At 37.9% G+C, this 15,363-nt stretch overlaps 1 protein-coding gene across 1 annotated transcript in view; it reads right to left on the reverse strand.

Moving 5' to 3' along the window:
• Positions 1-15,363, reverse strand: part of IL23R (interleukin 23 receptor) — an 86,782-nt gene that overhangs the window by 11,390 nt on the left and 60,029 nt on the right. Inside the window, exons 8-9 of the mRNA XM_005543084.4 lie at positions 11,612-11,701; positions 10,343-10,445 (exon numbers count right to left, since the gene is read on the reverse strand). Coding sequence (XP_005543141.3) covers positions 10,343-10,445; positions 11,612-11,701 — 193 coding nt within the window. The remainder of the gene's footprint in view (positions 1-10,342; positions 10,446-11,611; positions 11,702-15,363) is intronic.

The following is a 15,363-nucleotide window of genomic DNA, read 5'->3' on the forward strand; positions in this document are numbered from 1 at the left end:
AAATCCTACAACTACTGGATCTTGTTCTCTGTGTAGTTATATACATGTTGTGTGTATGATGTTTATATAAAAGAGCTCTAAGTAATTGGCTTAAAGAAAAATAAGGGCTTAGATAAAACATTTTGGAAGAAAAAATTAAAATTGTAATGTCTTAGTTCATGTAACTTTAGTAATATTTGGGAAATAAAAACAGCTTTAAAGATTATTGGTAAAATAAAGGCATTTTGTCTAAATTAGACAGGTCAGATATTAGGTTGATTAATGCTTTAAGGTCATAAACTGCTTTAACTTTTGAAAACTGTTCAATTTACCTACCTTGGAGACATTAGATTCTCAATAAGGCCTGGGGATATGTGGAATTAGCCATGCTCCCCTAGCTATGCAAAATAGGTTATAAAGAAAATAGATTTTATATAAGAAAGGATATTGTATAGTAAATTCTTGTCCTAAAGTAAACTGGTTGCCTAAAAAGAGAGATGATTAGGACAATTCAGAAAGTCTAAGCATGTCACAGATGGTCTGTATAAATCATGAAAGGATACATGAAAGGAAATTTATGCAACCAAATTAAAAGTTGCTAACAGTTACCATTACAACATGTAGTCATGACTACTGAAAATAGATTTACATGCAAGGTGTATAAGGAAACTAAAATGCATTTTTGCTAGAAGGTTATAAGGCACAGGAATGTAAATTTTTGTCTAGGTTAGAGGGTGAAAAGATTGTTTCAAATTAAAATAAAGCTAAAGGTTTGAATACATTGTGGAAGGTTTGTGAAAAGTTAATCTAATAAAAAGAAATTCTGTGCAGACATTGGCTAAAGATAAATGAGTATTGTTAAGTTTTTCTGTAAATTAAAATTGAAATAAAAGCACAACAGGTTTTTCTTAGAGCACTGATCTGCTTTTTGACAAAAATATGTAAAGGGTTATAAAATGTTTACAAGAATCTCACCTCATGGTCAAAACTGGTTAAGCATAATATCAAGTATTTTAAACCTTTAATGTATTTTATAGGCTTCCCAAAATGAAATTTCAGCTTCAAAATTATCTTTCTAACCCCATACTTTTGGATGCTACAGAGGGACCTTGAAGCATCCAAAGGAGAGGTAAACAGAATTATCTGATATGTTTAGTTACATGGGATTGTCAAAATAAAAACAATGTTTAATCTTCTTCAGGTTATATTTTAATGAATAACATTAATATATGTTCCAAAATTGTATAGGATTTCTAAAATTCTATTGTCTCAATATATCCTTTCAATCATAGTTAAGGTTATTATGTTAAGTTATCATAGACCACAGAGATAACCATATTTCCTTGTGAACTGTGTTTTTAACTATCACTATTTGAAGTCATTACATTAAGTTAATTACTTAATGCTAATGCAATTTCTGAAAGCTTCACAAACACGCAAAATCCTAGAATATGGTATCTTTCAGAAAGTTCATGAAAGGATAAAAAGGACCCTAAAAAGCACTCTTGAATACAGGTTCCTAATAACTTTAAATTCATATCATTTAGACTGGGTAAGAATCCCTAAAACTTTAATAAAAAGACTAACTAGTTTATAAAACTGCTAACTGAAGTAGAACAAAAATTAATTAAATACCATGAAAATACTCTGCCAGATTTTCATGCTAAACCAGCATGAAAAATCAGCATGCTAGAGAGCTAGCAAGATGGCTGAATAGGAACAGGTCCTGTCTGCAGCTCTCAGAGAGATCGACGAAGAAGGCGGTGATTTCTGCATTTCCAACTGAGATACTAAGTTAATCTCATGGGGATTGGTTGGATAGTGGGTGCAGTCTATGGAGGGTGAGCCTAAGAAAGGTGGGGTGTCACCTCACCCGGGAAGCACAAGGGGTCGGGGGATTTCCCTTTCCTAGTCAAAGGAAGCTATGAGAGACTGTACTGGGAGGAATGGTACACTCTAGCCCAGATACTGCACTTTTTCCACAGTCTTCACAATCAGCAGATCAGGAGATTCCTTCTGGTGCCTGACTCAGTGGGTCCCACCCTCATGGAGCCCAGCAAGCTAATATCCACTGGCTTGATTGGGAGAAACTAGCACAAAAAAGCTGAAATTTCCAAAAACCAGAATGCCTCTTCCCCCCCAAAGGATCACAATTCCTCGCCAGCAAGGGAACAAAACTGGATGGAGAATGAGTTTGATGAATTGACAGAAGTAGGCTTCAGAAAGTGGGTAATAAACTCTTCTGAGCTAAAACAGCATGTTCTAATCCAATGCAAGAAAGCTAAGAACCTTGAAGAAAAGACAAATTGCTAGCTAGAATAACCAGTGTAGAGAAGAACATAAATAACCTGATGGAGCTGAAAAACACAGCACAAGAACTTTGTGAAGCATACACAAGTATCAATAGCCAAGTCAATCAAGCAGAAGAAAGAATATCAGAGATTAAAGATCAACTCAATGAAATAAAGCAAGAAGACAAGATCAGAGAAAAAAGAATGAAAAGAAATAAACAAAACCTCCAAGAAATATGGGACTATGTGAAAAGACCAAATCTACATTTGAATGGTGTATCTGAAAGTGACAAGGAAAATGGAACCCAGTTGGAAAACACATTTCAGGATATTATCCAGGAGAACTTCCCCAACCTAGTAAGACAGGCCAACATTCAAATTCAGGAAATACAGAGAACACCGCAAAGACATTCCTCGAGAACAGGAACCCCAAGACACAAATCATCAGATTCACCAAGGTTGAAATGAAGGAAAAAATGTTAAGGGCAGCCAGAGGAAAAGGTCTGGTTACCCACAAAGGGAAGCCCATCAGACTAACAGTGGATTTCTCAGCAGAAACACTATAAACCAGAAGAGAGTGGCGGCCAATATTCAACATTGTTAAAGAAAAGAATTTTCAACCTGGTATTTCATATACAGCCAAACTAAGCTTCATAAGCGAAGGAGAAATAAAATCCTTTCCACACAAGCATATGCTGAGAGATTTTGTCACCACCAGGTCTGTCTTACAAGAGCTCCTGAAGGAAGCACTAAACATGGAAAGGAAAACCAGTACCAGCCACTGCAAAAACATACCAAATTGTAAAGACCATTGATGGTATGAAGAAACTGCATCAACTAACGGGCAAAATAACCAGCTAACATCATAATGACAGTATCAAATTCATATATAACAATATTAACCTTAAAAGTAAATGGGCTAGGCCAGGTGTGGTGGCTCATGTCTGTAATCCCAGCACTTTGGGAGGCCTAGGCGGGCAGATCACCTGAGGTCAGGAGTTTGCAACCAGCCTGACCAACATGGAGAAACTCCATCTCTACTGAAAATACAAAATTAGCTGGGTGTGGTGGCACATGCCTGTAATCCCAGCTACTAGGGAGGCTGAGGCAGGAGAATTGCTTGAACCTGGGAGGTGAAGGTTGCAGTGAGCCAAGATTGCGCCATTGCACTCCAGTCTGGGCACCAAGAGTGAAACTCCGTCTCAAAAAAAAAAAAAAAAAAAAAAAAAAAAAAAAATGTAAATGGGCTAAATGCCCCAATTAAAAGACACAGACTGGCAAATTGGATAAAGAATCAAGACCCATTGGTGTGCTGTATTCAGAAGACCCATCTTACATGTAAAGACACACACAAAATAAAGGGATGAAGGAAGATTTACCAAGCAAATGGAAAGAAAAAAAAAAAAGCAGGGGTTGCAATCCTAGTCTCTGATAAAACAGACTTTAAACCAACGAAGATAAAAAGAGACAAAGAAGGGCATTACATAATGATAAAAGGAGTAATGTAACAAGAAGAGCTAACTATCCTAAATATATACACACCCAATATAGGAGCACCCAGATTCATAAAGTCAGTTCTTAGAGACCTACAAAGAGACTTAGACTCCTACACAATAATAGTGGGAGACTTTAACACCCCACTGTGAACATTAGACAGATCAGTGAGACAGACAATTAACAAGGATATCCAGGACTTGAACTCAGCTTTGGACCAAGCAGGACCTATAGACATCTACAGAACTCTCCACTCCAAATCAACAGAATATACATTCTTCTCAGCACTACATCACACTTATTCTAAAATTGACCACATAATTGGAAGTAAAACACTCCTCAGCAAATGCAAAAGAATGGAAATCATAACAAACTGTCTCTCAGACCACAGTGCAATCAAATTAGAACTCAGGATTAAGAAACTCACTCAAAACCACACAACTACATGGAAACTGAACAACCTGCTCCTGAATGACTACTGGGTAAATAACAAAATGAAGGCAGAAATAAAGATGTTCTTTGAAACCAGTGAGAACAAAGACATAACATACCACAATCTCTGGGACACATTTATAGCAGTGTGTAGAGGGAAATTTATAGCACTAAATGCCCACATCACAAAGCTGGAAAGATCTAAAATCAACACCCTAACATCACAATTAAAAGAATTAGAGAAGCAAGAGCAAAGAAATTCAAAAGCTAGCAGAAGACAAGAAGTAACTAAGATCAGAGCAGAACTGAAGGCGATAGAGATATGAAAAACCCTTCAAAAAATCAATGAATCCAGGAGCTGATTTTTTGAAAAGATCAACAAAATAGATAGACCACTAGTAAGACTAATAAAGAAGAAAAGAGAAGAATCAAATAGACACAATAGAAAATGATAAAGGGGATATCACCACCAATCCCACAGAAATATAAACTATCATCAGAGAATACTATAAACACCTATACGCAAATAAACCAGAAAATCTAGAAGAAATGGATAAATTCCTGGACACATACATCCTCCCAAGACCAAACCAGGAAGAAGTCAAATCCCTGAACAGACCAATAACAAGTTCTGAAATTGAGGCAGTAATTAATAGCCTACCAACCAAAAAAAGTCCAGGACCAGACGGAGTCACAGCCAAATTCTACCAGAGGTATAAAGAGGAGCTGGTACTATTCCTTCTGAAACTATTCCAAACAGTAGAAAAAGAGGGAATACTCCCTAACTGATTTTATGAGGCCAGCATCATTCTGATACCAAAACCTGGCAGAAACACAACAAAAAAAGCAAATTTTAGGCCAATATCCCTGATAAACATCGATGCGAAAATCCTCAATAAAATACTGGTGAACGGAATCCAGCAGCACATCAAAAAACTTATGCACCACAATCAAGTCAGCTTTATCCCTGGTATTCAAGGCTGGTTCAACATAGGCAAATCAATAAATGTAATCCATCACATAAACAGAACTAAAGATGCAAACTACATGATAACCTGAATAGATGCAGAAAAGGCCTTTGACAAAATTCAACAGCCCTTAGTGCTAAAAACTCTCAATAAACTAGGTATTGATGGAATGTATCTCAAAATAATAAGAACTATTTATGACAAACCCACAGCAAATAAAATACTGAATGGACAAAAACTGGAAGCATTCCCTCTGAAAACTGGCACAAGACAAAGATGCCCTCTCTCACCACTCCTTTTCAACACAGTATTGGAAATTCTGGCCAGGGCAATAGGCAAGAGAAAGAAATAAAGGGTATTCAATTAGGAAAAGAGGAAGTCAAATTGTCTCTGCAGATGACATGATTGTATATTTAGAAAACCCCATCGTCTCAGCCCCAAAACTCCTTACACTGATAAGCAACTTCAGCAAACTCTCAGGATACAAAATTGATGCACAAAAACCCACAAGCATTCCCATACACCAATAACAGGCAAACAGTGAGCCAATCATGAGTGACCTCCCATTAACGATTGCTACAAAGAGAATAAAAAACCTAGGAATACAACTTACAAGGGATGTGAAGGACTTCTTCAAAAAGAACTACAAACCACTGCTCAAGGAATTAAGAGAGGACACAAACAAATGGAAATCCATGCTAATGGATAGGAAGAATCAATATCGTGAAAATGGCCATATTGCCCAAAGTAATTTATAGATTCAATGCTATCCCCATCAAGCTACCAGTGACTTTCTTCACAGAATTGGAAAAAAATACTTTAAATTTCATATGGAACCAAAAAAAGAGCCCACATAGCCAAGACAATTCTAAGCAAAAAGAACAAACCTGGAGGCATCACACTACCTGACTTCAAACTATACTACAAAGCTACAGTAACAAAAACAGCATGGTACTGATACCAAAACAGATATATAGATCAATGGAACAGAACAGAGACCTCAGAAATAACACCACACATCTACAACCATCTGATATTTGACAAACCTGACAAAAACAAACAATGGGGAAAGGATTCCCTATTTAATAAACGGTGTTAGGAAAACAGGCTAGCCATATGCGTAAGGCTGAAAGTGCATCCCTTCCTTCCACCTTATGCAAAAATTAACTCAAATGGATTAAATATTTAAACATAAGAGCTAAAACCATAAAAACCCTAGAAGAATACCTAGACAATACCATTCAGGACATAGGCAAGGGCAAAGACTTCATGATGAAAACACCAAAAGCAATGGCAACAAAAGCCAAGATTGACAAATGGGATCTAATTAAACTGAAGAGCTTCTGCACAGCAAAATAAACTATCATCACAGTGAATAGGCAACCTACAGAATGGGAGAACATTTTTGCAATCTACCCATCCAACAAAGGGCTAATATCCAGAATCTACAAGGAACTTAAACAAATTTACAAGAAAAAAACAACCCCATCAAAAAGTGGGTGAAGGATGTGAACAGACACTTCTCAAAAGAAGATATTTATGTGGCAAACAAACATATGAAAAAAAGCTCATCATCACTGGTCATTAGAGAAATGCAAATCAAGACCACAATGAGATACCATCTCATGCCAGTTAGAATGGCAATCATTAAAAAGTCAGGAAACAAGAGATGCTGGCAAGGCTGTGGAGAAATAGGAACACTTTTACACTGTTGGTGGGAGTGTAAATTAGTTCAACCATTGTGGAAGACAGTGTGGCAATTCCTCAAGGATCTAGAACCAGAAATACCATTTGACCCAGCAATCCCATCACTGGGTATAACCCAAAGGATTATAAATCATTCTACTATAAAGACACATGCACGTGTATGTTTATTGCAGCACTGTTCACAATAGCAAAGCCTTGGAACAAACCCAAATGCACATCAATGATAGATTGGATAAAGAAAATGTGGCACACATACATCATTGAATACTATGCAGCCATAAAAAGGATGAGTTAATGTCCTTTGCATGGGTTATGTCCTTGATGGGTTGATGGGTGCAGCAAACCACCATGGCACATGTATAGCTATGTAACAAATCTGCACGTTCTGCACATGTACTCCAGTACTTAAAGTATAAGAAAAAAAAAAAAAAACAGAAATCAGCATGCTAAATCAGCTAATACTAAAATTGTTTAGATATACAATTTGAATAAACTCCATGATCTACGTCAAATTACCTATGATAACTCATCAGTTATCAGTGCTATGCACCTAAATTGGAGAAACAACTGGTATTCAAGAGGACATAAACCCATTTTTAAGCATGGACTTATGGAGAACCAAGATGGTCACTTTGTCCTTCCAGAGTCCTTCAGGCTTTTATTATTAAAAGTTCTGCATTCCGCGACTCGTAATGGAAAAGATAAAATGATCCAAATTAAATATGTTTGCGTGGTGACTTATAAACTACTAAAATGCTTATAAACAATGTTTGGTTTGTCAAACCCATATTCCTGGGAAAACAATCAAAGCTTCAAGTACATTTGGCTACTTGATGAGACATTTAAATATTTGTAAGAGATTTCACTCAATTGTCACTTTCAATGCGTATTTTCTGGTTGTATGAAAGCTTTCCCATGCAAGAAGACTGATGTTATAATAGTAGATTGTTATGCTACAGTATATTTTTACATGGTTAAAAAAAGCTGTTTATGGTTCACTGAGGACAATCCACCCCTTTACAATCTAGAACCCAAAGAATGAATCTTCTGAGAACATTAGAGAAAGACTGTCCTTGCCATCCACACTACAGCAAAACTTTGGGACCTTGAACTTCAGTTTCAGAGGTCCCACAACTTTCATAATCTCACAACTGAGAAGGGTCCTTCCACACCCATTGCAACCCTTAAGGTAAAGCTAACCAGGACAGTTTCTCCCCAGATGACAGCGTGCTTAATGTGAGCAGCTTATCCCAAAATCATGGATTCAGACTTCTCTGCTATCATGAGACTCTTACCTTTGAATATTTTTTTTTCTTGCTTATGCCTCTATGAACAGTAGAAGTGAAAAGGAGTTCCGTTATGTGTGTATTATGGGGTATATGTTTATTTGTGAAGGATTTTGCAGCCAGCCTTATACATGGATAACGTTATACTTTGGTGGATAAAAGATGAAGGCCCAATGCAGCTGAGAAATTTTAAGAGTTCATAATCAGTCAGAAACAGAACATTGATTCATTCCTCTTAACCCACATCATGGGCTAAAGAGAACATTGCCAGGAGGCCTTCACTCTTCTAGAAGGACATCATTTGTTAGGTCTTTTTTTCTATACTTTGAGGTAAAAGAGGCACTGATTAGAAATGTATCCCTCATGATAGGTTCTATAGCAGATTCTACTGTAAAGGCTATGGTTACACAACAAACTTTAAATTCTCTTGTGAAAGTTACGTGAAATAGTATAATTGGCCAAACAGAAAAGTATTGGCTAAACAGCTGCTGACACTTATGGCCTATGGAGAAAACATCGGGTATTTATAGTGATTCAGTTGTAGGGGATTAATGAAAAAAATCACTTAGTTAAGTGAGTAGACTCTTCGTCTAGCTCATTCTTTCATGTATTTGATTTTAGATGGTTGGTTTGGCTTGTGAGGACCCTGGGTAAAGAACATGCTCCAGACTCTTAGTATTATTCTCCCAATAGTCCTAATAGTAATCTCCATGGTACACTGTATTCTCTCAAAGATTTTAAATGTTTACAAGCAGCTATCTCTAGAATGTCAAATGGTCTCTCTTCAACTGGAATAACAAGAGCTAAAAGAAATGTGTGACCATCAGGACACCGTAACCTATGAATTACACACTGAGACCAGAAACCCAAAATGATGGTAACTGAGAGTGGCACTGAGGCCCTAAGTTTTGGTCATACTCTCACCTAAGTGAGAACCTGACCAAAAACGGGGATTTTTTTTTAAAACAAAATTATGGGAGGCCATTGTTTTGGACTGAGCTCATGCACTAGACTCCAACAGACCAAACCAAAACAAAATGGAGTTGCTCATGCTAAATACGACATAATCAAGCTAAGACTTTAAGGAAACACATAGATCCTAGAACAGACCAGGTTTTGTTTTTCTCCTATAAACAGGATGTTTCAGCATAAGAAGGTACCTTCTACTCAGTCCTTGTTCTCACCTTACAGAACCCACTGTTCTACTGTTTCCCAGTGGGTTTCAAGACCATGTAAGTACATTTACAATGGTGATAGTGACATCAATGACTAAAGTTTTGGTCAGTCTCTCAAAATTGAGAAAATCATCAAAAGGGGGGAATTATGAAGGCAAACTGAATATGATCTGAGAAGAACTCCATACTTCTATATTTGAGTCCTTGTGGATGAACTGTAACCTAGCCTAATAGGCAGACAAGATTGAAAACCTAACTTAGTAGTATGTGTCTGTAACAATAGCTGAGTCTTGGCCAATCCCAGCAGCCATACTTCAACCACTCATAGACTGCTAAGTGTTCAAACTGTGTTCAAATAAGGCAAACACCAACCCATAACCTATCCAGCTGTTTCTGTACTCCACTGCCGATTTCTGTATGTCACTTCTCTTTTTTTTTTTTTTTTTTTTTGTCTGTACATTTGCTCTGACCACAAGGCATCCCTGGAGTCTCTCTGAATCTGCTGTAATTCTGGGGGCTGCTCAATTCACACATTCATTGCTCAATTAAACTCCTTTAAATTTAATTTGACTGAAGTTTTTCTTTTAAAACAAGGCAATTTGTGACTTCACCACTCTCAAAAATCCAGGCACTGTAGGTAAATTTGAGGCACAATGGAAAAGGCCGTGTAGTAAAGGAGAGAAATGGGCTTTAATATCAGCTGTGTTTGGCCTCAGGGCTTAGTGTTCAGTGATCCTGGGCTGAGGACTTAGCCTCTTTAAGCCTCATTTAAGTCATCTGCAAAATAGATCAGGAAGCTTTTCTGGCAGGGTCGTTTTGAGGATTAAAGGAAAGAAATCTGTAAAGAGTTTGGCATGGGTAAGTACTTATTAAACATTGTTCCTTTTATTTTCCTTTATCTGAATAAAAATGTTAACAGATTTTTCTAGTAAACAACTGAAATGACTAAATTTTGGTGACACATATACATGTAGTCTAAGTCAGAAAACAGAAATTCTGCAAAAACCTACCCAGTTCGGAGTGATCTGTTAAATATCCCAATCAGAGAAAGAATTGACAACATAACAGCAAAGACGATCATTCCCAATAAAAGTCCAATGTCTTCTCTGTTGTCTAATGAAAGGAAAGAAAAATAATTTTAACCAAGTATTAGTGTTCACGTGATACCAGAATTACGATTCTGTCTACTCTGCTCAAAGCAAAGGTCTCAAAGGAGAAAGGGTAGGGGGAAGCAACATTAACCTTCACCTTGGGCCACAAAGTGACTGTTTTTCCAGAGTGCACAACTACCCCAGGAAACAACTTTTTGTTTGAGAAAGTTGGGCTACATGTATCTGATGTCAGTGGGTTTTTAGAAGTGCATCTAGCAAATGTGGTCAGCTTGTGCATGCAAATTTCATGTAAATTCTTAGTGGTGAACTTCATTTGGCTTGTCTGACACAGGTGAGAATTCCCGACTGCTGTAACAATGTCTAAAGCTGGTCACAATCATACTGATTTTTTTTAACTTTTTGTGTGAGATAGAATGTGTGAAATTTGTCATCATTCTTCAAAACCTACTGCTCATGAAATTTTCCTAAGTTTCAGTTTCCTCATTATAAAATAGATGCATAACACTTATCTCATGGGTTGTTTTGAAGATTGAAGAAGATGTCTCAAGAAGTCCTAGCACAAGATAGGTAACTAATTTGTTTTGAAAGAAGTTTTTGGGTCTTGAGCCCTAGCAGCTATTAAAAATGTGGCCGGGTGCGGTGGCTCACACCTGTAATCCCAGCACTTTGGGAGGCTGAGGTGGGTGGATCACATGAGGTCAGGAGTTCAAGACCAGCCTGGCTACCATGGTGAAACCCCATCTCTACAAAAATGCGAAAATGAGCTGGGCATGATGGTGGATGCCTGTAATCCCAGCTGCTCAGAAGGCTGAGGCAGCAGAATTGCTTGAACCTGGGAGGCGGAGGTTGCAGTGAGCCGAGATCGTACCATTGCACTCCAGCGTGGGTGACAGAGCAAGGCTCTGTCTCAAAAAATAAAATAAAATAAATAAATAAATTTTTTAAATGTGTACAATCTATTGCAAAATCTGGCAAAATCCACCTAAGCCACTTCTTACATTCAGTTTTAAGCAGATCTTTGTACTTTGTCTACATTTTCCTATGGAGGGCATAAGGCATATCTTATTGTCCAGAAACTTAACACCTGATGTGATTTTTTCAGTATGATGGGTTAAAATGGGCAATTACTAAAAGACTACTCGAAAAGTCTAAGTGGTATTTTCTTACCAGAAGTAAGGTGTCCTGTGGAGATGGAAGCAACTGTTAGCCCAGAATTCCATGTGTTGTGTTGGGATGATTTTGATGTGACCTGGGGAACTTAAACCAAAAGGAAAGAGCATCAGTTTCTTACATTTTGCACTCCGCTTGCCAAATTTCCCAACAGAGTTTCTTCTCTTGTTTAGAGAGGACTAAAGTAAACCAATAACTTTAATGGACTTGAAGGGTGGTATAAAAGCAATGGCCTTCGAGTGTGTGTCTTTTCTTCCTTTTATTTAATTGGGTAAATCTCAAAGGAGAAAACACTGCAAGGAAAATTATAATCTACCTAGGTTGTAAAACTTCAAGGTGTGTCCACTAATTTCATGAGGCTTCTAGGTGGCAAATACCAAGGAGTTTTATTTTACTGAGCCAGAAAAAATGCACGATAACTGATCTCTATTTGATTCCTTGCAATTGATGGTGCAATAAGGTTCAGATTTCCTTGAAGGTCTCCAAGATGTGTCACTTTTGCCTTTGCACAATCTTTGAGATGCTGTTCACCTTCTCCTGGCTCCTCATAAGAAACCTAATTTTGGTTAGCAGGCACTTTGGTGTAACACCGGCGTGGGATGTCACCAATGACTTCTCTCTGCTCTCTTCCCGCTGGCAAAGATCCTGGCAGCCTGGTCTAGTTATAAAGGCTGTCAGGACACTGCTAATGAATGCTTCTGACCAAGGCAGAGTGAATAATCCTGGCACCTTACTTTCAGTCTGAACTCAAAGGGGTCCTGGTGCAGCCTTGCCGGTCTTCCCCTTCCTGATAATTAAAAGCTGACAGAAATGACTTCAAGGTCACAATTCTCCCAACTGGCAGAAGACATTTCTGAAGATGGCTCTAAGCCTTGGATCCCTGAGACTGATTCAAGCCCTGTGTATTCTGTCATTCTGATTTCAGTGCTCAAATTTTTCTTTTAAAAAAATTACTTTTGGAGGCAGGGAGAAATCACAACTTGAGGCTGAGATATCACAGGCTTGTATAAGGAGCAATGTGACTCATGTGACTGTCTTTGAGAAAAGGATCCTACATTTCCAATGAAAAGGTTCCTATGGGGCTTCAGAAATTTTTGAAAAAGGCTGGTCTGGCCAGACGCAATGGCTCATGCCTGTAATCCCAGCACTTTGGGAGGCCGAGGCAGGTGGATCACTTGAGGCCAGGAGTTGAGACCAGCCTGGGCAACATGGTGAAACCCTGTTTCTACTAAAAATACAAAAATTAGCCGGGTGTGGTAGTGCATGCCTGTAATACCAGCTACTTGGGCATCTGAGAAAGGAGAATCACTTGAACCCGGGAGGTGGAGGCTGCAGTGAGCCTAGATTGCGCCATTGCAGTCCAGCCTGGGTGGCAGAGGGAGACTCCATTTCAAAAAAAAAAAAAAAAAAGCTGTTCGGGGTGCAGGCATAAGTGTGAGGAGGGTAGTTTTCTGAGAACAATGGTTGAGGAATTTTAGGAGATGAAAACATCAGAAAAGCCAAAAGTTATTTCCTGTGGGTTTTTTTTTTTTTTTTTTTAATTCTGGCTTCTCTACAGCAAGAGGAAAATGTTTCACCGGGAATTGTGACAAATCAGAAATTTTTTTGGCTTCTCAATGTCTCACTAAGTCTCTTTTGCTCCGTGGGTATATGTTTCCACCAAACTCTGAGGGAACAAGGTTATGCCTGATGGCCAACAGTCAGGTTTATTCATCTAAAGTGGTATCTTTACAGGCCAACATTCATTGGCAGGGAACTCAGGCAGGAGTCTGAATCTCCATTATTTTGAAATTTTAAGAATAAAAATACTGGCCAGTTGCAGTGGCTCATGCCTGTAATCCCAGCGCTTTGGGATGACGAGTGGGGGGGGGAGGTGGATCACAAGGTCAAGAGTTCGAGACTAGCCTGGCCAATATGGTGAAACCCGGTCTCGACTAAAAATACAAAAATCAGCTGGGTGTGGTGGCAGGTGCCTGTAATCCCAGCTACTTGGGAGGCTGAGGCAGGAGAATCACTTGAACCCAGGAGGCAGAGGTTGCAGTGAACTGAGATCACGCCACTGCACTCCAGCCTGGGCATCAGAACAAGACTCCATCTCCAAAAAAAAAAGAGTAAAAATACTACATTAAAAGGCAACACAATTTTCAATTTAGCAAGATCATGGGCTTATAGCATATGCTGCTGTAGTATTTTTGTTTTCACTTTTATTATTTTAAAATTAGCATTTTTAATTTAGAAGTAATATATGGTGTTGGCTTTTAATACAGGTTAATGTAATTCTGTTGTATAAACTACAGGTGGTTATTTGGCAATGAAACCTCATTCAGTTATTAATTTGCATCATATAAAAACAATGTTCATATCTGACTAGGATTTTATTAGCCCAAACAGGGAATAAATACAATCTTCCTTTAGAATCTATTTGTTATCATAGTTCCAAATTAACCAGGTGCATTAAATTAAAGTCATTCATAAGAGGTGCTTAATTCTCAGAGGGAAATTTCACAAGGAATCAGTTATCTAAAATAAGACAATTTATAAACACAATTGTCGGAGAAGAAATCAAGCCAATGTTAGGCACAGGACTGAAACGAAGCTATGTAGATTACATTCTTCATGGAATACTGCCACCACGTGGCTACGTCATTTCTTTTTAAATTATACTTAACATCTTTGTAAAAGTGGTAATTAAAGTACAGAAAAATTTTCAACAGGAGAAATAAAAAGGAGAAAAAAAGAACCATCCCTAATCCCACCCTTTTAATCCACCTGCTATTAGTGTTTTATGGTATTTGCAAGTATTTTAACATACAAAAGCATTCACAAGCACAGAATCTCACACACACACACGTGCATACACACACACGCACAGAGCCTTTATGACTGGAAACTGTTGTTTATATCAGTTCTGTCATCAGTGCATTGCCTAATTTGCTAAAAAAAAAAAAAACTTCATGATATCTTATTGTATTTAGTGTTTATAGTGTTACATCCATAATGAGACAGTTCCGTCCTTGCAACAGAATATTAACTTACGCCTATTAATCTCACAGGACATACTTAAATATAATAAAAAAATCCAAATTATCTTTAATTTGGGAAGAATTTTTTATAAAACTTATACACACTGGCATCAAACTTTAGTCTTACAAGAAGACAATGTGCCTGTGGGAATTTAGAGTGATTGCAAACAAGAAATATGGTTTCTTATTATTGGACAAAATTTAAAGCATTACAACTATATTTTTTGGCCTACCAAAACACCAGGCTAGTTTAATCAAATCCACTCAGAGGGACCTGGTTTTAGTAATAATATATTCTATCTGTATCTTAAGGATGATGCCAAATCATCACCTCAGCTCTTCTTTCTACATCAACCATACTAGTCTGTTTTCATAACTGCTATGAAGACATAATCAAAACTGGATTTTTTTTTTAAGACAGAATCTCCCTCTGTTGCCCATGCTGGAGTGCAGTGGCATGATCTTGGCTCACTGTAACTTCTGCCTCCTGGGTTCTAGCAATTCTCCTGTCTCAGCCTACTAAGCAGCTGGGATTACAGGCGCATGCCACCACACCTGGCTATTTTTTTGGTGTTTTTAGTAGAGACAGGATTTCACCATATTGGTCAGGCTGGTCTCGGACTCCTGACCTCAGGTGATCCACCTGCTTCAGCCTCCCAAAGTGCTGGGATTACAGGCGTGAGGCACCACACCTGGCCAAAACTGGGAAATTTATAAAGAAAAGAG

The sequence above is a fragment of the Macaca fascicularis genome, chromosome 1 (genome assembly GCF_037993035.2).
Source record: "Macaca fascicularis isolate 582-1 chromosome 1, T2T-MFA8v1.1".
In the NCBI taxonomy this organism is placed as follows: domain Eukaryota; kingdom Metazoa; phylum Chordata; class Mammalia; order Primates; family Cercopithecidae; genus Macaca; species Macaca fascicularis.